At 40.0% G+C, this 25722-nt stretch overlaps 1 protein-coding gene and 3 long non-coding RNA genes across 11 annotated transcripts in view; 2 read left to right on the top strand and 2 right to left on the bottom strand.

Annotated features, from left to right (window-relative positions):
- Positions 1-9885, top strand: part of LOC144512569 (peripheral plasma membrane protein CASK-like) — a 49615-nt gene extending 39730 nt beyond the window's left edge. For 4 of the 8 annotated variants that reach the window (XM_078243356.1, XM_078243353.1, XM_078243358.1 and 1 more), the window contains 6 exons: positions 322-437; positions 3789-3869; positions 4251-4331; positions 5767-5969; positions 8483-8566; positions 9463-9885. In XM_078243356.1, coding sequence (XP_078099482.1) covers positions 322-437; positions 3789-3869; positions 4251-4331; positions 5767-5969; positions 8483-8566; positions 9463-9639 — 742 coding nt within the window. In that variant the 3' untranslated portion in view covers positions 9640-9885. Of the gene's footprint in view, positions 1-321; positions 438-3788; positions 3870-4250; positions 4332-5766; positions 5970-8482; positions 8567-8868; positions 8942-9462 lie in introns of all 8 variants that reach the window. The other 4 variants (XM_078243352.1, XM_078243354.1, XM_078243351.1 and 1 more) reach the window with 2 other exon arrangements.
- Positions 9886-10752: 867 nt separating this feature from the next.
- On the bottom strand, positions 10753-12760 carry LOC144512790 (uncharacterized). Its single transcript, XR_013501040.1, has 3 exons — positions 12644-12760; positions 12284-12415; positions 10753-12201 (listed from the first exon to the last, which is right to left on the bottom strand). It is a non-coding gene; the product is annotated as an uncharacterized LOC144512790 (long non-coding RNA).
- Positions 12761-12941: 181 nt separating this feature from the next.
- Positions 12942-20625, top strand: LOC144512789 (uncharacterized). The gene is made up of 3 exons (XR_013501039.1): positions 12942-13033; positions 15351-15477; positions 19106-20625. It is a non-coding gene; the product is annotated as an uncharacterized LOC144512789 (long non-coding RNA).
- On the bottom strand, positions 16910-21187 carry LOC144512791 (uncharacterized). The gene is made up of 3 exons (XR_013501041.1): positions 21058-21187; positions 19006-19167; positions 16910-17835 (listed from the first exon to the last, which is right to left on the bottom strand). It is a non-coding gene; the product is annotated as an uncharacterized LOC144512791 (long non-coding RNA).
- Between the last annotated feature and the right edge of the window lie 4535 nt (positions 21188-25722).

Raw genomic sequence — 25722 nt, 5'->3', positions numbered from 1 at the left:
TGGCTGCGGTTACGACTGGCTACTCTTTACAACACGTCATAACCTTGTCCTAGAAAGCATTGTAAAGCCAGCCACTCCTGCCAGGATTTGAATCTGTTACTTTTTTTTTAGATGTGACAGATGTGTTACCAATATGCAGCAGGAGTTCAGGAATAGCTTCTACAATGCTGGTCCTTGTATCTGTGTGTTTATTTTTCTTTTCTGGCTATTTATGCAAACAAATGATTCACTTCCTGTCTGTGTATGTATAATGTAAAGCCACATATACATAGTGAATCACAGACAAGGCCATTTAATTAACAGTACATGTGTTTTTTTCAGGCGCGTGGCGTGTATAGCGATGGAGAAGACCAAACAGGAACAGCAGGCCAGTTGTACCTGGTTTGGCAAGAAGAAGAAACAGTACAAAGACAAGTACCTGGCCAAGCACAATGCAGGTAAGCCAACAAACACCTTAGCATACAAATGGTGCAACAGAGCTAAGCTAACCCACTACAAGCATGTCATTTCTTAGATCTGGTTGTGCAGTAAAAGTGTAAGAATTCCACTCTCAAATTACACTTAAGAGTTGCAGTACTACCCAAAGGTAGTGCTTTGGAATGTTTGCCAGGGCCTTACTAGATAGCCTATGTGTCATGCAACCCATAATTCAATTTGGAGCACAATCTCACTTACTAGTGATTCTAGTTTCATGCCATTAAAAAAATCAGATGTTTTGATTGAAGGGCCTTGTTTAAAGGGCATGTGGGGTAAATAATCACATTGTTGCACCTTTGTTCAGTACGTGTAACTGCTGCACGCCTGTTGCATTTTCCCTCTGACAGACCTCTCCCACTGCTGTCTCGATTTGCATCATTTTTCAGTAACTAACGGTGTTGCAATTAACAGCTTTTGATGTTTTCAAGTTTTGTTAGGGTGTTTTTTGTTCAATTTGTCTTGTTTTCGGTGTCTTTCTATTAACCCTTCCGCTCCCACCCTTTGTCCATATTTCATGCTGTCTCTTACCCAATGACATGGCTGCATGTAAGTAACTCCAGACAGCTGGCGTCCAGCTTCTGTGTTTTTCTTCCTCTTCTGTCTGCTTTTGTACCCCGTCCTCCTCCTAATGTCTCCTTGACTTTTGATTGAAGGCTGCTTTGTTTGGTTTGTTATTAGCAATGTAATTCAAATTGATGAGATGCTTGTCAGCTTAGAATTGCTCAGCTTGGTTATGCTTTTTTATCTGACCAAGGTTAATGTAAATAAGCAAGTTTTAATGCTTTCTCAAGGTATTTGATCTTCATCAGGTCTATTTGATGCACATTATGGCATAATTTGAATAACCCAACTGATTCCATGCTTGATTTAAGCCACAGGGACAAAACATCGAAATTAATGTTAGTCTCATTAGTATTGCTTGTGACCCCTATGATTCGCTATCAGGTTTGCATTTATTTTTTTTAGATGTTTGTATTCACATTGTTATGAAGTATGTACACTCAGTTGCCAGTTTATGAGGTACATCCAGTTTAAACTAATGCAGTCTGATACCGCCCTGCAGTGAATTCTACCTTCATGTTGTCAATCAATCAATCAATCAATCCTTTATTTGTATATCACTTTAAAACAACCAAAGTAGACCAAGTGCTGTAAAGAAGAATACATAAAAGACATAAAATACATACAATACACATAAAACATGAGAAAAAATAATAACAGCCATACAATTAAAACAGCAAAATCAAGTAGTAATAATAATAATAATAATAATAATAATAATAATAATAATAATAATAATAATGATGATGTCAGGTGTCAAAGGCCAGGGAGAAGAGGTGGGCTTCAAGAAGAGATTTCATAAACAGTTGAGTCTAGTTTTTGTTCCAACTGTTTTTAGAGGTGTTTATTCAACTTAATGGTCATTTTAGTGTTTGCTTGTGGTGCTGTTGAATTGTATTCTGTTATACTGAGTGGTGTTTCTAATATTCTGTCCACACTTTTTATATCAATTAGTGGAAAACACCTACCCAAACTACAGCCTCCATTATAACCAATAAGTTGAATCAACATTATAACCTTCATGAAGTAGGATGTATTGCACGACTGTTGTATAAGACTGTGTTCTCTAAAATACTGCTGACTGAGTGTATAGGTGCTGGTCATATAATTAGAATATCATGAAAAAGTTGATTTATTTCAGTAATTCCATTCAAAAAGTGAAACTTGTATAATGTATACATTCATTCCACACATGGTGATATGTTTCAAGTGTTTATTTCTTTTACTTTTGATGATTTAGAACTGACAACTAATGAAAACCCCAAATTCAGTATCTCAGAAAATTAGAATATTACTTAAGACCAATACAAAATTTTTTTAGAAATGTTGGCCAACTGAAAAGTATGAACATGAAAAGTATGAGCATGTACAGCACTCAATACTTAGTTGGGGCTCCTTGGGGCCTGAATTACTGCAGCAGTGCGGCGTGGCATGGAGTCGATCAGCCTGTGGCACTGCTCAGGTGTTATGAGAGCCCAGGTTGCTCTGATAGTGGCCTTCAGCTCTTCTGCATTGTTGGGGCTGGCGTATCGCATCTTCCTCTTCACAATACCCCATAGATTTTCTATAGGGTTAAGGTCAGGCGAGTTTGCTGGTCAATTAAGAACAGGGATACCATGGTCCTTAAACCAGGTACTGGTAGCTTTGGCACTGTGTGCAGGTACCAAGTCCTGTTGGAAAATGAAATCTGCATCTCCATAAAGTTGGTCAGCAGCAGGAAGCATGAAGTGCTCTAAAACTTCCTGGTAGACGGCTGCGTTGACCCTGGACCTCAGAAAACACAGTGGATCAACACCAGCAGATGACATGGCACCCCAAACCATCACTGACTGTGGAAACTTTACACTGGACTTCAAGCAACGTGGATTCTGTGCCTCTCCTCTCTTCCTCCAGACTCTGGGACCTTGATTTCCAAAGGAAATGCAACATTTACTTTCATCAGACAACATAACTTTGGACCACTCAGCAGCAGTCCAGTCCTTTTTGTCTTTAGCCCAGGCGAGACGCTTCTGACGCCGTGTCTTGTTCAGGAGTGGCTTGACAGAAGGAATGCGACAACTGAAACCCATGTCTTACATATGTGCGTGGTGGTTCTTGAAGCACTGACTCCAGCTGCAGTCCACTCTTTGTGAATCTCCCCCACATTTTTTAATGGGTTTTGTTTCACCATCCTCTCCAGGGTGCAGTTATCCCTATTGCTTGTGTACTTTTTTCTACCACATCTTTTCCTTCCCTTTGCCTCTCTATTAATGTGCTTGGACACAGAGCTCTGTGAACAGCCAGCCTCTTTAGCAATGACCTTTTGTGTCTTGCCCTCCTTGTGCAAGGTGTCAATGGTCGTCTTCTGGACAGCTGTCAAGTCAGCAGTCTTCACCATGATTGTGTAGCCTACAGAACTAGACTGAGAGACCATTTAAAGGCCTTTGCAGGTGTTTTGAGTTCATTAGCTGATTAGAATGTGGCACCAGGTGTCTTCAATATTGAACCTTTTCACAATATTCTAATTTTCTGAGATACTGAATTTGGGGTTTTCATTAGTTGTCAGTTCTAATCATCAAAAGTAAAAGAAAACACTTTATTGAATTACTGAAATAAATCAACTTTTTCATGATATTCTAATTATATGACCAGCACCTGTATATTAACCACTTGCTCCTCATTCCCCTAGAGTCATAATCTGTTTATTTTTGTATAACACGTCAACCATGTTAGCCCTTTACAGTTGATACTGTTTCTTCTCTGTTCTGCAGTGTTTGACCAACTAGATCTGGTGACCTATGAGGAAGTGGTCAAAGTGCCATCATTCAAAAGGAAAACACTGGTCTTGCTTGGTAAGTAAACATTTTATTTGTGTAGGTACGACAGGAGTGACAGATATCCTTTTATTTATCTCAAGATAGAGAGAGATCGAGGAAAATATCTTTATAGTATGCCATGAAAATGTCATATCAAAAATCATAGTATAGTATGTTATAAAAGATGTCAAAATAAATGTCATAAAACATTCGTAATATAGTATGCCATAAAAATGTTTTTAAAAAAAAATCATAGTATGTCATAAAAAATGTCATCAAAAAATGTATAGTATGCCATTAAAAAAAGTAATTAAAAGTCATAACAAATGTCAACTAAGTCATAGTATAGAAGTGTCTATTACTGGGTTGACCAGCCTGTTACATTAATTCAGTTCTCTGCTGTCTCCTTTTATTCAGGTGCGCATGGAGTTGGTAGAAGGCACATCAAGAACACACTGATTACCAAACACCCTGACCGCTTCGCCTACCCCATCCCTCGTAAGGAGAGACACACTCTAACATAGCAACTACACAAGTTAACAAAACCGCTTGAGGTGGTTACATGCTGTATGTATAAAAACATCTCATCTCATCACACGACATGCATGAACTGACGCATCTAAACGCCTCCAAATCAGCTACTGATTTGTGGTTTGAAGCTCCTGTTGTGGTCAGACTTGCATTATTGTCAGATGTGGACAGGAAACAAAAGCAACAAGTCTTAAATACCCTGCCCCTGCTGCAGACCCAATTTTATGTACTATGACAGGGTTTTTCCTGGCTCAGAATGTGCCTTTGGGGGGACACATATTAAGTGGGGGGTGTGGGGGTTGGCCCACAGGAAATTACATTTTTAGGCACCAATTTATGGTGAAAATGTCTATATTTATGTCAAGGAAAACACAATATTCTGTTGGCAGGTAACAATTCAAAATCTAAAAATAAAATGCAGTAAAGGGGCGTTTGAATCCAGGACCATGGGCCCGGATCTGACTACACCTGACCCCAAAGTCCAGTTTGTTTAATTAATATGAACAGGGCTTTTTTCGGAGCACGTTTTGCTCCTAAGTTGAAAAATGTAGGAGTGGCTTACAAAAGGTAACTGCAATTACTGTTGTAGCTAATTTGTACAATAATGCAATAGTGTAATGTTTTCTATTTTGAGCCTACATTCTATTGATTAATACATTGTCAGTGATGTTGGATATACAGTAGTGTAACGTACGCCCTACTGTCTCGGCATGCATGTGAATCGCAGATTAATTGCAAAGTTTAACCATCATAGCGTGAAATACAGTTTAACTAAACTGCTGCTGTTTCGTGACGGGCTCAGCAGAGTCTCTCTGCAGCGGGACACCGCCGCCTCTCAATGCTGATAAAGCTGTCAAAACTGTGGTTTTCATCCGTAGCCTACTCCCATACCGCTCGCATTAGGTGTTAGAATTAACTGTACCAAAACACAGAATTAGATTACTATTTAATGTTTTTAATGGTTATGAAACTGTCTCAATTCAATACTGATGTCATCAGATGGCAGCGCAGCCTACCACGCGGACAGACAGCAGTCGGAGCTCCAGCAGAAGGCTGCCAGCTCCACGGCAGTCAGCTGCAGTTTCTCGCTGCGCCGCTGGGCCCCCAGGGCGGCATGATCACCTGGAGAGTCCGGTACAGCCTGACTCTGCAAATGGAGATCCCATTAGCGCTAGCTTCACAGTGGAGCGTTCAGATCCAGTCAAATCAGCGCCAGCCGCATGCATAAAATATAGTGGCTGTTAATGAGAGGGAGGCTGGCTGCTGAAAGTCGCTTTGGCGCCCGTGATTTTCCTTTTGGCGCTGCTCAAACCTCTTTGAGGGGCGCCAAAACTTTCTCTGTGCAGGAAAAACCCTTTATGATTTTTATCTCTATCCCTCCTCCATCCGTCTCTCTGCTCAGACACAACTCGGCCTCCTAAGAAGGACGAGGAGAACGGAAAGAACTACTACTTTGTGTCTCATGACCAGATGATGCAGGACATCAGCAACAACGACTACCTGGAGTATGGCAGCCATGAGGATGCCATGTATGGAACCAGGCTGGAGACTATCAGGCAGATCCATGCACAGGGCATGATTTCTATCCTGGATGTCGAACCACAGGTAACAAAGGTGTTGTGTGTTTGTTTTTTTTTAAGTTCTGGAATCACCTCTTCTCCATAAAAGGTATAACAGCAATCTGACTAGTTTGGGCCTAGTCACGTTTTGGCACCACCAAACGGCTGATGCCGGAGTTCAATGCCATCACCAATGCCATTGTAAAGGCTACGACCACACTAGAGCCTGGATCGGGCCGAATTTTTCTGTCCGAGCCAAACAGAGCTGTGACCAAACCCGGCCCGAACCCGACAGGCATTAAGAAATTTGTGTCCGAGCCCGACACAGTTAAAATCTCATTTTTTTTCTCATACTAATGACACAGACACATGTACATATGTTCGTATGTATGGAAAGCCCGCTTTTATTTAGCAACTGTAAGGCACTCAGAAATGTCAACAGATGAGCACATCAGCGCAGTGAGCGCACACACGGGGCAACAAGCGCACGTTAACACATACAGGCGCGCACAAGAGGCAATATAATTGAAATAACATAGGCCTACCAAAAATGGCCCAAGCTAACAGAACAAAATCCCAAACATTCACGCCATTCATGCCCGTCTTTTTGACATATTTGACTAGCGCCTTGGTAGCTTGCAGAGTCTCTGCAACAGTCGGAGCATCTTGGGCCAGTTGTGTGGGGTCCAGGGCGTGTCGCATCACCGTATTGTAAAGGTGATCTTGGCAGTCAAGTCTTCGATATGATCTGAGGGCACGGATGATGTTTGAGCCTTGGTCTGTCAACCACACCACTTTATTCAGCAGACTCATATCCAGGCCATACTCTGTTAGAAGTCTGATCTCTCTCCTAATATTCTCCCCTGTCTTAGCCTCTTCCAGTGGGAATGTGGCTGTTGTCAATACGGTGCTTATTTTAAATGCTTGTGTCACAAAATGGCAAGTGATGGTCATGTAGCTTAATTTGTGGTAGTCCTCCGTCCACATATCCGTTGTCATTCCGATCGAATTCATCTCAGTCATAATGTCATTTAGCTGCTCAACCAGCTTTGTGCGTTTCTCTGTTGCCAGCACACGGCTCTGTTTTGACACAGTGGAGGGGTCAGGCAGTACCTCCTGCGCTGCCACTGAACCATATGTAGCTCCAACGTTAATAAGCTCCTGGGCCAACTTAATGAAACCCCCTCCTTCAATGGAATGAAATGGCCTTATGTCTTTACAGCAGTACTCCACGCATTTTTCAGTCAGTTTTTGTTTGGCCTGCTGAGGGATTTTTCTTGAGGTACTACTAGCAAAGGCAGTGATGCTCTGCTGCTGTAGCCCAGGTGACTTACAAACGTTATCCACATGACGCTGCATGGAGGAATTCCCAGTCCTCTTGCTGTCATATTTCATGACAACTCCACAACCCCTACATTGAACATAACCAACAGGTTCATCGCTATTGGCCTTGACAACTATGTAGAAATACTTCCACACAGTAGACTTTCCTTCATTTTCAGTGGTTTTAAAATCTCCTGAGGCCAACTTCTTTTTAACGTCTTCCATCGTTACGCTCTGAGCGCTTAATGCGCTGCGGCATGTAGCCTGCCTGATATGCAGAAAGACGGATGTCAGGTTAATATTTTAAATTTATTTTAATCACAAAAACGAACCTTTGCGTCAAGTGAAACGGACCCATACATAATAAGCTGTTTTAAATGTTCAATGTTCAATGCCTTATGCTATCATGCTGATGTGACCGAGCCCGACCCGAACCTGACCATAATTTCTAAATATCTGTCCGAACCCGGCCCGTCTGGTACCGTCAGGACCCATCGGGACCCGTTGGGCTTGGGTCGGGTATGCCTTAGACCACACAAGGACCCTCGAGAAAAAGGAGGAGAAAATGTCATAAAGATCAAGATTCAACTGCAAATAAAGTTTTAAAATCCATTACTTATGCCTGTTCTACAGTCGTAATAAAAATGGCTTTTTCGCTTTCTGTCATGTACCAGGTGCCAAATATCATGCAAGCACTGCAGCATTAATCTGTCTACACATGATCTGCGGTAAAACCGCGAGGTAGGGGGCAGAGCAGAGAGGCAAAGCGCTGTGCAGGTATACGTCATCATTGCTTCTGGAATTGGTTGAGCCTTGAAAGTTCAGCGCCGACGAGGTCAAAGTGGAAATAACTTCTGCGGCAATTTCGTTAAGTGCTCGTCGCCAAGGGTAGCGGTTTTACCGGCTTTATGGATATGCAACAGTTCTGTTCTGTCTGAGTTATGTCATTATGGAACATTTTGGTGCTGGTTTTATTAATTGCACTAATGTTGAATACCATTATTATTGAATCATTACCATTTTTTTGTTTGTTTATACTTTACATTACGTGGGAATAAATGCACATCTACAGTTTTGTTACATCTATTTTAGCCAAAGTGGCCTCAAGTTACCTCTTGTTGAATTGCTCCATTTTTACTGTAGTTTTACCGATCTTAAAACATTTGTTTACAGTTTGGGTGGAAGTACTAGAGTAACAATACAAATGTCTCTCTCTCTCTCTCTCATATATATCAGGCACTAAAGATCCTCAGGACAGCTGATTTCGCTCCCTATGTTGTCTTCATCGCAGCTCCCACTGTCACCCCAGGCATGACCGAGGTACAGTCATATTTACTCATACTTTCTTGCTTCCTCTCCCACTCATGCTAGTTGTATTTGCACATATTCACTAACTTTCATTCACTCCAATGTCAGTCCAACTACAGTCACTCTGGCATTGTAGTCTGAATTCAGAGGCATTTCATCTTAATATTTAATAAGAACACTTTCCAAGCGTGCACTGTTAGTAAACAAAGATGCAATGTCTCTGTGTGAAAAATAAACGCCTTAATTTCCGTTTCTGTCATCCTTTTTGCTTTGCTTAATGTTTCCTTCACTGCACACGCCCTGTATGCTTTAAGCATGTTTGTATTTTCTTTGGCATGCCTATTTTCATTTTCACTCAAGATTCCAAAGTGGTGCAAGAAACTGCCTGTAAGTACTGCTTAAATGATGTAAGTTCAGCTTGTTTGGAAATTGTAGAAAGGCATGTCTGGCCTCTGTTTGTGTAGCTCAAGTAGTTGTCTAGCTGTACCCACTTGTATTCCTCTTGATCTCCTCTAAAACCTCTAATCCCTCTAATAATTCTCTTAATGTGTTTTCTCAGTGGTGCATCTTCATTTTTGATGCATCAGTCTCCTCTGGCCCAACCCGACCTCTCTATTTCATTGTTCCTGTCCTCCCTGTATCCTGAATGATTTGGGGGAATTATTTATTTCATCATATGGTTCTCTGATCAGTATTGTAATTTTAGTATACTATGACTTTTTATATTAATTTTTTTTTTTCGACACTGCAAATGTGACTATAATGTAAAAAACACTTATTTCTAATTCTAAATATGCGCAAATTGAAGTAAAAACAGAACTACTAGACCACGAATGGAGCCTTGGAGCACCTCACATGTAACAAATGACGTTAAACTCCTGCGCTCTGTTTCTAAATCACATCCTCAGGATGACTCTCTTCAGCGGCTCCAGAAGGAATCAGAGATGCTGCAGGGGACCTACGCTCACTACTTTGACCAGACCATCATCAACAATGAGATTGATGACACCATCCGACTGCTGGAGGAGGCTGTAGACCTGGTGTCCACCACTTCTCAGTGGGTTCCCGTCTCCTGGGTCTACTGACATACACTCAACGGCAACTAGCTCATCACCCTGAACGATCCATCTCTTATCCAACACGGATGCTAAACTTGAGTCAAATCCCCTTGAATCACATCTCTCTCATCAGAACCACATATTTCCGTAGATAAACTGTTGTTGAAAAAGAGGGAAATGGAGAAATAAATGACTCTAATGCTTCACTGCAGAGACTTCATCCTGCCCCTACCCTTTTTTCTCAACAGCCTCAAACGGCACATTATTGTGTGTGTGTGTGTGTGTGTGTGTATGTATGTGTGTGTATGTATGTGTGTGTGTGTGTGTATATATATATATGTGTATGTATGTGTGTATGTGTATATATATATATATATATATATATATATATATATATATATATATATATATATATATATATATATATATAATGATAAAAACGTTCTGTCCTAGTCGAAGGGTGGGGAGTGGAGGGGCAGTGTGGTAGATATTTTGTACTTTTCTTTTGTAATTGATGGATGGGTGGTAATATCGGTAAGGCAATAGCGAGCATGACCATAAAGCGTGTGTGTGTGTGTGTGTGTGTGGGGACCTTTAAGACACTTCTTGTGGTAATCTGTGTCCTCCTCTCCAACATCCTCCAATCTCCTCGGCCACTGTGACAAACAAGCCGAACTTTAAAGCACATTAGAAGCTGCTATAGTGGCGACAAGTAACTCTCTCAGCTCCAAATGCAAGTTTGAGTGAAGCAGGAAGCACAGAAAACTTGGCAGTTTCTTTCTCCCTCACCCACCCCCAGCCCTTTATTTATTTCACTGGCCCTCTGTGCCTGTCAGTTTGTTGAAGGAGCACACTGCATTCCTCTATGCTGTCTTTCTGTGTGTTGTTGTAGCCTATTGTACCATGCTTCTCTTCCAAACCTCTGATGGTCTTTGTTTACATCTCAGTTTGCACAAAATGGACAATGAAGAAGACGTGTTCTGCATCTCGTCACCTCACAGTTTATTTTTTTACCTGCCTACTCTCTGGTTGGTCCCCCCCCCCGTACATGAAATCTAATCAGTGGTCAGCGGACCTGGACTATCGTTCTTGGGGCACGATCAGCTATGAAAAAGCACTTGCATCTACCACTAAACATGGCTCCTGAACTGGAAAACAAAAAACTAATGGAAAGGAGAAAAAATAAACTGCCTTTTCAGAGCCTCGGGGAAGAAGTCTGTAACACCTATGCACACCCCTGGTGTCTGCTAGGCAGACTGCCACGACAACCATTTTCTTCTTTCCCCACTCTCAAAGAGTGAGCCATGCTTGTTAAAACTAAAGTGTTCATAGGAATGTCTGTGGAAGCGGAGGGCCTAATGTAGGTGGGATGAATCCAATCCTAGAGCCACCATTTTGGAACTGTTAACTGTTGTCTTTAAACATATAAAGGAGTATTCTTGTTTTGAGGGAGAGAAAATAACTCAAAATTTTGTGTGTAAATGTTTCAATGGTGCGTACGTCATACGAGTGAATTAACAAGAGCCTGTGTATATTAACTCTTAAAAGAAGCTCAGTATGTGACATAACCTCTTCATACTTTACCAGAAGTGGCACAACGCTGCCCCACCTACAGTAACTTAGTATGTAGGCACATCAGTTAAAGGGTCTTGATAATGAAAAAAAAATATTTAAAAAAGTCAATAGTTTCAACTGTGTGGCGTGGTTGCTGTTGTTCCACTTCAAGTAAAGTGTTTTCATTTCAAGTCCTGTGTAAATTGACCTCTGCAAATGACAAAAGCAGTTCTTCTGTATGAAATGTTCTTTTTGTGTTATTTCATTTAAAAAAATATATTTCCTTTTACGTGTTTAAAGTAAACTGCCTCTTCTTTCTTCTGATTCTTTTCTGATGTGTATGTGTGGGTAGACATATTTTCTAGTAATTTACATACACATTTAAAAGTCCAACAGGGATTTAATTGTCTAACACACCATATAACTGCTTTTTAAAGATTGCGCATAACAAACTAAACTTTGGGGATAATGTCTTGTTGCTCTTGTGTGTGAAGATTTGTCTGTTGGATTCAGTATGTTTACATGCACACAGTTGTTTTTTCAACTGCTGCATAAACACCTACAAATCTTACTTTGGTGATTTCCTTGGGGTCAAAATATACACTTTATACTATAACTTTTAACTATATTTACACAGGGGAAAAAAAGTCAATTTGTTTTATTTACTTACAAGTTTACCAGTACATCAGAAGCACCTTAGTCATTTCACCAATTTCTTGCAAAGAAAAGTTCATTTGTTCTCCAGAGCTTTATTTAGAAAGTTCTTTGCACCGGTTCTCTGAGGATTCTCAGTTTTCCTCTGCAGTAAACATTTGTCCTTGGAGACAATAGTGTCCCATCAGTCAAAAATGATATCCTGAAAACATTTCTTCTCATCAGTACCTGTAATCCTTTCATCAGATTTCTAAGTGACCATGTCACTTTGTTTGTTAGCTCCTATGGAAAAGCAGGACGGACAGCTTCTCATTTCCAGCTCTGGTCGACAAGCATGACTCTCCCCTCAACCACATTTGCCCAGTACACGGATAATCTCCTCTGGTGAGAAAAGGAAACGTTACTATACTTGTTATCCAGAATGTTGCACTGAAAATTATTTTCGAGGCATCAGTTTACTCACCTGGATCGTTCTCCGCTATAGTAATGAGGTAGAATAACCCTTTGCTGGAGAGCAACTGTGCTACCACAGACAGAAACCCGTTGGTCACCTCTCGCCCTCGGCCCAGGCAGCCTCTATACCCGTGCTGCCCACCTGAAAGAAAAGCACACCTTGATCAAATGCTCCTCATATCTGAACTGAAGAAGTTGCTGTACAGAGGCCTCGCCACCTCTTCTGAATGATGAGATCACGTAGGGAGGGTTGAAGAGAAGGACATCCACTTTTCCACTTAAGCGGGACAGGAGACACTCCGCCTAAAAAAGGAAGGAAAGGAAAACAACCCATACAATTCAGAAACTTGCACTCAAAGCATGTGAATACCTGGCATGTTAATGTAAAAGTCTCCCCAGTGATGTGTTGACAGGCTGCAGTGAAACATTATTACAGGAAGCTATATATATATATGGCTGAAGGTCCAACCACTGATGCCAGAAAAGCTGACAGCACTCCTGAGCCACTGCTACAAACAAGTGATGTTCAGGTGAACTAATGATGACGCCGTCAGCTGTGCCTGACGTCATCAGCTGCAGCCTGTCTGCGTCTTTCTCCAGGGCGTCAACCAATAGGAAAGAGTCCTCTCCTCCCTCGTAAACTTCTCGGAAGTCTCCTCTTCCTGCGTGCCAGTAAACTGGTGTGGGATAACTTGCAGACATGTTCTCTTCAGTTACCAGACTCGCTATCCACCTGCACGTGCTCCTGGCTCACCATTTAGTAAGTGACGTAACGAGTTCTGTGTTGTTGGTAGACTTTTACACGGTGTTGCTGTTTAAACGCTTGAGTCAGATTTACCGCTAGAAGTGCCGCTAACATGCTGCGTAAAAGCTGTAAATTAAAGCTATGTAGCTAGCAAGAATGTGTTAGCCAGCACACTCACAATCCACTTCCTTGTATACAACCTACGTCACGATGACGTACCGTCACCCCTTCATGTATGTTGATTACACATCAGTCTCCTCAAACAAAACAAAATACTTTTATAAAGGCAGATTGTACAAATGAATAGTTTGAATATACTAACTTTTAATTTGAATTGAAGACCATTTTATTAATTTATTATATGGTTCATTTGTATTATTTACAGTTTAGAAAAATGTAAATTAATTTAAGCAGTCAAACTGATAAAAGAAGCAGGAACCATAAAATAATTCACTCAAACCATTTACTCTGACTTGTGGATCATTATTCAGATTGTAGAGTAAAAGAAACGAAACCAGCGTAAAGAAACTCAAATACAAGAGCCATGCATTGAAATATGTTAGTTAGTTGAAAGTACGCAAGTATTTTTAGCAACGTGTACTTAAAGTATCAACAGTAAAAGTACTGATTATGCAGAAGAATGGCCCACATCAGTTATTTTATATATTATTAGATTACAATAACTAATAGTAACTATAATAGTCAATGCATAATCGAAACATGTTATTTGACTGCTTTTTAAGATGTTTTATATGCTGCTAAATGTACAGGAAGTATCTAAAGTAAAAGTAGACATGCAGGCAGAATGTGTATGTTTATTGTACCATATTATATTTATAAGAGCTTTATGTGTAAAGTACTATTCTAAGCAGAGTAACCAATCCACAGTATAGCAGCACACCAGCCTTCTTTCACCCCTGGTTGCAGCCCTAATATTAATATGTATCACAAAAGTAAGTAATAGTGGTAGTGTGTATTATGTACTCTCTACACTGGCGTGCCATAAAAGCGGACGTAAAACCTTTTTTTCCCGTTTACTCTAGTTTCTAGTTTCTTCTACTCTAAGTGTTTGCACATATGCTGGCAGCAAGCAGGTCTTGAACCTGACGACTATTATTGCATTTTGTGACACGTGGGACACAAACCCTAGTCATAGTATAGTAAGTTGAAAAAAGGCATAAAAAGCCATAATATAGTATGTTGAAAAAAGTCACAGTATAGAATATCGAAAAAAGCCATAGTATAGTATGTATAAAAAAAGCCATAGTATAGTATGTCGAAAAAAGTGATAAAAAGCCATAATATAGTACGTTGAAAAAAGTGATAAAAAGTCATGGTATAGTGTGTCCATTGGTTACTTGTGTCAAACGTTGTATGTTTTGTGTGGACCCCAGGAAGAATAGTAACTACAGTAACAACTAATGGGGATCCTAGATCAGTAAAGAAACTCACTAGTCGCAGTGATCATCTATGAGCAGCCGAAAGGTGACTGGCGGTATTTTCCCAAACCAACTTTTACACACACGTTTAATTCACTATGAATTTTCACTGTAGTGGTCAAGCTAATGCAAGTTAGCTTTTTCTCCTTCCAGTTTTAGACTTTGAAAATGACAGCACCACAGAGGGATGAAACCATGAGAGTTTTCACCTTAGCTTGCTGAGCTATATGCAAAGCTTGTAAAGGCTCTGGTTGGAAGATGTATTTATTGTTCAAACTACAGGGGAGAGAAATTAAAAACTGTCGAGACAAAAGTGGGATTGAATCCTTTAATATCAGATTGTTGAGTCAGTAACTTATCTCAATTCAATTCAGTTCAATTTTATTTATAGTATCAAATCATAAGAGTTATCTCAAGACAGAGTAGGTCTAGATCTCAGTGAGCTATTCCTAATTAATCAATTAAGTAATCAACAAATAACCAATCAAATAATACATTAATCAACAAATTAACAGATCAATTAGTAGATCAACCAATTAATGAATACATTTTATTTGTCACATGAAATCAATTAGTCTACAAGGACAACCAATAATAGAATGGAAACTTGAAATGTCAGCTTCAGAAGTAGCTCACTGAGATCAGCTACTGACTCAACAATCTGAGGTTGAAGGATCAAATCCCACATTTGTCTCAATAGTTTTTCAACCTCTCGCCTCTGAATTGTGAAGGATAAATACAACTTCCAACCAGTGCAAAGTATCAGATCAGATAGCTCAGCATGATGGAATGCTGTTTAGAGAACACACAGGTCTTGGGTTCAATCACCCTGACTGACCAGGGTTAGTATCCTGCATTTCACAGAAAATTTCTTTCTTTCCTAAACCCAACAGTTCGTCTTAACTGCATACTGTAACTGCTGGAGGTGGCGGCAGAGGTGGCAGCAGAGTCAAATAAGCATCAGCCCTTCACCCAGGAGACCCAGGTTCACATCCAGCATGCTCCAGCATGCAAGGCAAGGTAGGCACCACCAACCCCAATGCTGCCCCAGGGGGCAGCATTGGGGCCCAGATAGCTGGAGAAATCCTGGTAGCAGTCAGGGAGCAGCAAAGTGCCCCAACTGTCCTAAAAAGTGCAACCATGATTTTTTTCTCTAAGTGTCATAAAGACAAAACAGGGTTCACATCCCACATGTCATGGTTAAGTACTTTCCTAATCCCAACTGTCCTCAGCATCTTTATGGACTCTGACAGTTGGGCTTTAGAAAGCACTTTTCCACAACACACAGGGAACAAACCCCAGCCTCCTGGGTGAAGGACCTTGTATTCCTGGATGTTGGACCTCATCATAAGGTGTATTCCTCATGAGTATTGAACTCACAACCTTGTGTTATCCCAACCAGCATTCCATCACACTGAGCTATGTGATCTGATACTCTATGCTGGTTGGAAGTTGTATTTATTGTTCACATTCCAAGACAAGACAAATGTGGGATTTGATCCTTCAACCTCAGATTGTTGAGTCAGTAGCTGATCTCAGTGAGCTATTCCTGAAGCTGACATTTCAAGTTTTCGTTCTATTATTTGTTGTTCACACTTTGCATTGTAAACCTCTTTTTCACTAAATACTATACTATGTCTTTTTATCACTTTTTTCAACATACTTTACTATGTCTTTTTTTAAATTTTCTCGACATACTATACTATGGCTTGTTTTAATAACTTTTTTGACATACTATACTATGGCTTTTTTATTGCTTTTTTCGACATACTATACTATGACTTTTTTACGCACAAAAATCATGACATACAATGCTATGAGTATACTGTGAGTACAGTATGAAGAAGGCATGAATGAAGTTAAGGCGCTGGCCACCAGCTCCAGAGCGGCGGGGAAGCCTCGGTGCTTTGCCTTCCTGATTCTGTCCGACAGACTCTCCTCTGTGTCACTGACCAGCACTGGCACTGCCTCCTGCACGATGAGAGCTCCTGCATCCACCTCTTCCTAAACATGAATGAACAAAAACAATGGCTGAGTGAAAAAGCTTTTGGTTTAATGTATGATGTTTCCACAGTATGCCATACTTACTGCAACAGAATGGACCGTGCAGCCAGCGGCCCGTAACCCAGCCTGGGCCAGTCAACCCACGGTCCAGGCCTCTTCATGTGCTTGAAGCTGGCGTAAGACCCTCTGAGCAGCCAGGGGGGGAACCACTAGCACCGCCCCCAGACCTCAGGGGGGGAATCGATACAGCATAGTATCGCGATATTTTCCATGGCAATACTGTATCGATACAGACGCCAAGTATCGATCTTTTATTACATATGTGTTGGTCAGTTTGTCTGCTTGACAATCCCATTTTACAGCAATAAAACTGAAGTGAGATGAACCAACAGAGAAATTGATCTTTTGAGATAAAACAGATGTTGACAAAGTTCCTTTTGGGGACATAATTTGAAAGTTGGAAAAAAGGTAATAAATTGCAATATATCGCAGAATATTGCAATATGTTTAAAATTGCAATAATATCGAATCGTGACATAAGTATCATGATGATATCGGATCGTGAGGCCTCTGTGATTCCCACCCTTAGCATTTAAATCGACTGCCAGCCCCTGGGACAATACCCGAGGGATGTTACACCTAAATAACTTAGGAATGCAACTTAAAAATGACTTTCATTATCCATTAATCTGCTGATTATTTTCTCAATTAAACATTTGCACTGTAACATGTCAGAAAAAATGTGAAAAATGCATGAATGTCACAATGTCTGTGTTTTGTTTTTTTACAGTCCACAACCTAAATATATTCAGTTTACTATGATATAAAAACAGAAAGTCCTCACATTTGGGTAGGGTTACAACAGGTTAAATAATTATTCTTTACCACCAAATTTCATGGCTGGATTATTTCTCAGCAAAAACAGACATTATGGCAAAGGGAAGGTAAAACCATTGGCCAAAGAATGGCAGGAAGCACCAGGGCTCAGAGAAAATGTTATCTTAATGTTGTACCAATAACAGTAAAACTGCAATGAATGCTACCAATTGTTTGGGAAAGTCTAAACACGGTACCACACACAAATAAATTAAAAGTACACTCAGGTCCATCTTGTGACTGAAAAGATGACTTTTACCGACAGTCTGGCCCGACTTGCCAAAAGAGAGCAGGGGAGCTGTAGCTCCGGTTGGTCCTCTCCAGGAGTTTGCGGACCAGGCTGAAGCCGTTGCTGGGGACCCCAGAGGATACCAGTCCGATCAGCAGGTCCCCCTAGGTAATGTCCCCGAGCCTGGGCAGCTGGGCCCCCACTCCACTGCTCAAGACCCAGTCCACTCAGCTCTACCTTCTTGAACCACGGCTGGTAAAAGGGGACCTCTTTCGGATGATAGACACACCAAAATATGACTATTTATCTCACTACATCACCATGCTTAAACAGAACATATGGGAATCTGTTCCAAATAGGTGGGCCACTCAGTGGAGAACGCGTTCACTGAAAGTGACGTATTGCGCAGCATCAGACTGGCAGACAAAATCTCCCTGGACTCTGAACCAACTCATGCCCCCGGGAGGCGCTATAGGGTCCCAGATCGCAGATAGAACCAATAAAAAACATTCATTTGTTCCCAGTCTTGTATTGCAAGACACATTTCCAATGAAAACAGAGAAGAGTTTCATCTGAATGATATTTTACCAGAGATTTGAAAAGGTTTCGGCTGAAACTTCTGAGCCAAATTTGGATCTAATTTTGTATGGTTATTACTTGGCCGATTTGGTATCTGTCAAAACTAAATTTGGTCAAGGTATTTAGTACTTTCATTTGATTCGTATTTGTTCCACGACTCTGAAATGACATATTTGCAGTGATAACAAATAACAAAAAAGGACTCGTAGCAAACAGTGGACATGAAGATTGATAGACAGATCTTCTATATTCTATAGAGCATCACTTAACAACAAACACATAAGTGTAATATACCGTACATACATATGTCCAAACACTGACAGACCTCAGCCATTATTAGAACTGCAAAGACAACTACTATTCGGCAACTATGTTGATTATCGATTAATCCGTTTGAGTCATTTTTTTATGGAAAAAAGGTCAGAATTCTCTGATTCCAGCTTCTTAAATGTAAATATGTTCTAGTTTCTTCACTCCTCTGTGACAGTAAACTGAATATCTGTGAGTTGTGGACAAAATGAGATTTGAGGACGTCATCTTGGGCTTTGGAAAACACTGACCGACCATTTCCTGACATTTTATAGACCAAACTACTATTCGATTAATTTAGGAAAATAATCAACAAACATTGCGTCATGCGTCAACTATTTCCCTTAAACACTTTGCAAGTAGGGATCATTTATCACAGCTCTAAAACGACTTGCTCAAAAGTACTTAATAATAATAATAATAATAATAATAATATAATAATACTACTGTAGCTAAACATACACACTTTCTCCATCACCAATCTGACACCTACAAAAAAAGTTACGGGTGTCAATTAAACAGCTGCTAGACAAGCTACATAGTATACACACCGGTGGTTTGGGCTCCGTCTCTCTGTCCTGACAGCTTCAGTAAATACATCTCCGCTCAGCGAGGATTCGCTTGATGCCTTTGTTTCGTTTATATTGTCAGGAGCCGGCGCTGAGCTGTTTCTCTTCTTCCTCCTGCTCCCTGGTGTTGGGAAATGATGTTACCTGGGAAATACCAGCCTGAATTAAACCACATGAAATAAAACTGCTGATTATCCCTCCTGAGGCAACAGGACACGCTGTGTTCATAATGTGAATTAAACATTTCATGCTGAATCATCTCCCACGATGCACACTTTGTCCTAACTTGAAGATGTTCTATGTCATTTGAAGTTCTAATACTGGATGTGATTCTAACATGATACGCTGTGCTTAACCACCATACTGTCTTTGATATAACATTATGTGACAGCTAACCTGTTGTGATGGATTGAAAAGTTTCCTAATAGCTTATGTAGTCGTCAATTAAAGCCACCCAAAACAGTTTCCAAGAGGCATCTTTAAAATACCATTAAGTCCAAACAACATTCCAAAACACAAAACGATTCAATTTGAAATGATTGAATTAGGCTAAGCTGTAGACAGCATGTGCAAATTCTCAATTAAATCGTACATTAAAATTGTTGTTGGTTAATGTTCGGTCAACTAATTAGCTATTTCTACACTAATTATTTCATGTTGACAATTCCACTTAAATACACAACATTTAGATGGTCAAATGACCAGTTGACATTTCTAGGACTTATTCACTGCAAGCTCTTCAATCTTCCCTCAAGGCAACTATTTCTGCATTGGTAAAAGTCAGGTTTCAAAGTCTAAAAGTTACCCATTTTGCTGCTTATGACAATGAGCAAATGCTGAGTACAGCTTCAGAGCTTGTTCTCTTAGGGCTTTTCTTTCCTCTGGATGCATCCTTTCTAGGCAGCAATAGAAAGTTAAGCTTAGCCTTGAGTATTAGCACTGCAAGCTTCCAAGCATTTGCATTAACAGTTTTTTCCCCTCTTAGCTACTGAATCTAACACCAGCTAAACTTGTCTCAGATTACTGCAGTTTCCTTTTGGTGCAGGATCTCATACACAAACACAGGATCCCATACACAAACAGGATCTCATACACAAACAACACAGGATCTCATACACAAACAACACAGCCAGTGGACTTCAACACAACATCTCAGATTACAGACTAATCTTATGTAAAGCTGAATACTTCCCACGAAATATGGACTTCCTACACTGGCACCACTCTCTCTAACCTATAACCAATACATCGCATTGTAACAGATGATTGGATTAAAGAGCAGACAATTGAAGTGCAACTGTTTTGAAAGCCTATTAAGTCTCAAATGCAATCACTGCTTTTTTAAAATTGTGTTTTTTTCCCCTCACAATTTTCTCCACGATTCCCTGCCATGATAGTTCTCACAATGTAATTAACATGTGATGTATTATAATGGATTGGTCATCATCAATAAAAGGACGCCAGAAAATGTCTGATTATTACTGTTATAGTTAAATAATGCTTCCATCAGGCCTATATGTACCTGTCAATAAAATAAACGTTATTCGAATGTGTTAATAATTGCCTAGCCTTATAGCAGTGAAACACAAGCAGTATTAAACAACCTTTATGCTAAACTAATTAATAGTGGGTCTTAATTGAACAATAAAAACATCTGCCTACATTTAGATATTATAACTCGGAATGTTTTTCAACTGTTTAAACGTTATATTACTATTATTATATGTAAGGTGACTGTAAAATATATTAAACCACTGCTAACCAGCTGAACCTTAAAAGGAAGGTTAAAACCGATTTAGTCAGCACATATAACCGCAGTTTATTTACCGTTACAGCTGTAACTAGGCTACGCAAACTACGTCACTACGTCTCCACGTGGCATAATTAGAGAAGCGCGTCTTTTAACGTGGTAAACACGCTACAGGCTACTTTCAGCATGTCAAAAGTTTCACAAGTTCAAGTAAATGTAACAGGCCAGAGAAGATGTTGTGTTATTAGGATAATAACGTTTCAAGTTCAGGTGCATGTGCTTACCTGGTAAGATGTTTGACTCAATAATAAATAAATAAAAACGAAGGGAGCCGGAGCCCAAGTGTTGTGAAAACATCCGAACAGGTTCTCTACGAAAACACTTGCGTGACCACTTCCTGTCGATTTTTTTTTATTTTTTATTTCACATTAAATCAAACAAATGCACCATTAAGCATCTCATTACACTAAGAGTGATACCTCCAGAAAAATAGAGGTTTACTAATAAGTATTATCAGGTAATATAGCATGGTGGGATATCTTACTGAAAGTATTTAAAGTCCAAGCTGTCAAGTGGGCAGATTTCCAAATTTGGAATAGTCAAACCTTACCGGTAAAATATAAAAAACATACCATTAGCTGAGCCAGAAATCCTGTGGTCACTGTCCCTGTCACAGAATAGAATAAATCATCCCCAAATATGCAAAGATGAGAGGTGAGTTTGACTTTAGTTGTGGATACAAAGTGAAATTAGCTCTGTTAATAATTTGATATAGCCTACAGCATAACATAGCATATATGTCATGTCATATATATTCACTCTGTGCTAGGTCTATTTAGAAAAGCCGAATGATAAAAAGTGTATCTAATGGCAGGGCACTGCATTAAGAAAAATGCACAGACCTCCATTCATCACAATTATAGGATTTAGATAGCAAAAAGATTACAACTGGAACAATTGAGAGAAGATGTGTGTGATTTTTATTGTGACTAAATGATCTACCCATCACCATACTTTGACCATAATGGCTCAAATTGTGTTCTCTTGCAAGGGACTGAGTCAGCTGAGGTGCATGGTGAAGTATGTCCAGCAGATGACAGCGTTTCACTTTAAATTTCCTGAGGTGGCCAGTTTCTCTCTTTATATTTTAATTGGAGGACAGACACTGACTCAGTTTTTTAAAGAAAACTAGGCATTTCTGATTCTTCAATTAGGACATGAAAACAGCAGTGAAGTATCATTTGATAAGCCAGCTGTATCCACAGTCAAATCAATATCCAACCTCACCACACAGACATCGATACTATTGTAAAATAATAAATAATTAAAGATGGAGCCGCTCTTGCAGGAAGTAACAGTAAATTGAAGGGCTTGGTAAGTGATCAGTGATCCATGACTTGCATCTTCCACACACACCACATGCACAGGCAATTATGCCGTGCTGAACCATGGTGAGTTCAGAATTACTCCGAAACTGGGTTAACAGCTGCCTGCATCCACTCTCCAAATGCTTTCAGCTTACACAAAGACACACACACACACCGCCACGTATCCATGCACAGACAATTGGCCTGGTTCTTCAAGTGGAAGAAATGTCACACAGAGCACAGAGCTCCAAGTAACAAGGCCCTGTGGGACATGGAGGGGCATGGTATACCTGCCAGAGTGAGTAATACTCTTCACCAGTATACGTGTGTGTGTGTGTGTGTGTGTGTGTGTGTGTGTGTAGGCAGAGGAGGAAACAAAACATATGTGCGTGTAAGCTCGTAGCCTGATCTGCTCTCACTGCAGCGACTGTCTCTACTTTTACCCTCATGTCACACACTTAGCTTATTATGCTCTGACACTGTAATGAAGTCAAAATTATTTATTTGGGGGAAAAGTGTCAAAGCTTAGACACTCCCCTTTCCACAGACACACACACTCAAGTGTCAAACCAAAGTGTCAAGTTGCAGTTCTACTGGGGATAATGTGCTAGACTATTTCTTGGCCGTGCACAGTTTGTGAGGTTGCCAGAAAACCGGTGGAGACTCAAAGTCACTGCATCTGGCCAAGAAATAATAAGACAGAATAAGATAATTAATTCAATTCAATTTTATTTATAGTATCAAATCATAACAAGAGTTATCTCAAGACACTTTACAGATAGAGTAGGTCTAGACCACACTCTATAATTTACAAAGACCCAACAATTCTAGTAATTCCCCCAAGAGCAAGCATTTAGTGCGACAGTGGCGAGGGAGAATCCTTTTAGGATTAGAAATTTTAGGGAGAATCCTCGGGTGGTGAGGAAAACTTCCTTTTAGGGATAAACCTCAGACAGACCCAGGCTCTTGGTAGGCGGTGTCTGACGGTGCCAGTTGGGGGTGTGATGAACAGTGGCAATAATAGTCACAATAAAGATAATGGAGCAATGACCAGAAATAGTAGTTAGACCAACTTTACTTTTTACACTTTACTATTAGGAATTAAACAAATTAAATATAAAGTGTTAATCAGTGAGCTTTAGAGGTGCTGGTAGGCACATTGTTCAACATTTCAAGAACATATAGGGACACATCAGCTACTCTCACCGGTAACATTGGTGTTTTCTAATTTGGCTGAAATCAAAAGTTGATACCATTGCGTGACCAAAGTATGAACAACTTCTCATGATTCAAGAAGACCATGGTTAGGCTAATTCTGGCAGTATTTTAAGAGCCACCCCTTGTGCCTTTGGTTTTTCTTTTCTCTCTAATGTCGTTGCTTTGATCACAGCAAAATAAGTAAATGGCTACACTATGGGCAGAGCCTCCTAGGCAAAGGAGACACACAGTAAAGGATTGTTAATTTGCCTTGAAGCACGTTGGAAGAAAAAGAATCCGGTTTATTAGAGACATTAAATGTGTCAGTTTTACTAAGCAAACTTGTCTGTAGTTTCCATTGGACTAAACTTCCACTGAAATAGCCAATAGACACATGCAGCTGAGTCTTTACATGTTTAGTTGTATTCTAGAAACATGTTGACAGGTTAAAGTCCTCACACCGCAGTATATATCAGGTATCGTTTATTGGTAATGACCAATACTGTTTGAGTCAAAATTAGGAGTGTAAAATGTATTCACAATTTGCATGATCATAAAATGTGGCCTGCATCTTTTACAATAAACAATAAATCCATTTCCTGCTCTGGGAGTCAGTCTGTACCAGCTGTTTGTGTGATTGAAGCCAAAAGTGCACTAAGGTCAAACAACAACCAGGACATAGGTTTCTTTTCTTTAAAGTGTTTCTCAATGCACTGACTCTCCTGATTTAGTCTATTTTATTCTAAAATGAGGCCGGGCTGATTCAGTCTCTGACTGGAAGAAGATATATTGATTGTTGTTTCAAGGTTTTACAGGAGACGGCAGAGTTATGGCGGTTGGGGCTACAGCGGCTCCCCGCCAGGAAAAAAGGATCGGGGCATCGTCAGCAATCTATGCCATTGCTCCATAAACAAAGTGAGCCGGGTGGCGTTTTCTGCAAACAAATATAGCTCTTTCACCACACACACACACACACACACACACACACACACACACACATATACTTTCCTAGCTTTTGAAAAGTGCTGTGGGTGGTTTATTGATCAATCTCTGAGGTCAATGTGTGTGTGTGTGTGTGTGTGTGTGTGTGTGTGTGTGTGTGTATGGGGCAGGCAGTATTTATCTGTGCTGATGTTAGAAGAATAGAGACGAGGGGACAGCTCAAACTCAATCTTTAAACAAGACATGTAGAGAAGGCAAGCGACCATGTTGGAAGCAAATGTCATTCACTTTAAGAAGCATTGTCCCGTGGGACCTTGAACCTCCTACATTTGTTTCTTTTAAATTCTATTTGTGAGTAACGAAATGTAGGAGTCGGTATACGAAAACTGCTCTTAATGTTGCACTTCCTACACTGTAAAAAAAAGAAAAGAAAAAAAGAATGCTGCCAATTAACATAATCCAGGCAGCAACAACTGTATCACACACACACACAGCACAGGGAAATCACATTACCGTAAATGTGGTTTTATTAATAATAATAACAGTATCTCTTTTAATGAACATTGCAGATACATAATAGAAAATAAATCAGAAACAGGAGAGACGTCTCAAGAGTCGTGAAAGTGCCTGGAATAATTCTGTGCTATATATTGTCATCGTTATTCTTCATCATCATCACCACCACCACCATCATCATCACCACCACCAAAGCCACATCACCAGAAATGTTCAATTCATCTATATTGGCCCACTTATAAAATAATATATTCACATAGCTTCCCAAAGCAGCAGCCCCGACGCAAAACTCCTGTCAAAATCTCATCGATTCTACGTGTTCACCTCCAGTCAGGATTAGTATTTCTACTTTGAGAGGTCTTGTGAATAATGACCATTGGTTTCATGACTATGGCTCGATTGTCTTCATCTTAATCACGTTATTGTTTTGATTATATTTACACAATGCTATGTCATAGAGCACATCAAACTCCTCTATTTAGACATGGTGCTCTTGAACATAATGCATATCTTACTTTTCATAGGGGGAAAGGTCTGATTAAGGTGGATAAAAACAGGCCTGGCTCTAACAAACTATTGGTTGATTGAAAGATCTCGACCATTACTCCAAAATGCAAATTTGCCAGCATAAAGCAAACACTTTGAAACTTAAAAAACAACAACACAGGCCTGTTCTGAAATATTTTGTAAAAGTAAAATTAAAAAGCAACAACTGAAGATTGCAAGAGGATAAAGGGGAAAAAAAAACACGTTTCATTTATTGTTTATGAGTTCATCACTTTGCATATTTTATGGCACTAAATGAAACATCTCTACGTTAAGAGATGCTGCAGGTATTTTAGTATGAGGTTAGTTTATTGAAAAACAAATAACATGGCACAGCTGCAGGAGTAAGTACATGGGCCGCCTTCACAGGTCTGAGTGGAT

This window comes from Sander vitreus, chromosome 24 (genome assembly GCF_031162955.1).
Source record: "Sander vitreus isolate 19-12246 chromosome 24, sanVit1, whole genome shotgun sequence".
Lineage (NCBI taxonomy): Eukaryota > Metazoa > Chordata > Actinopteri > Perciformes > Percidae > Sander > Sander vitreus.
The sequence above is the reverse complement of the archived record's forward strand: the minus strand, read 5'-3'. Positions and strand labels throughout refer to the sequence as shown.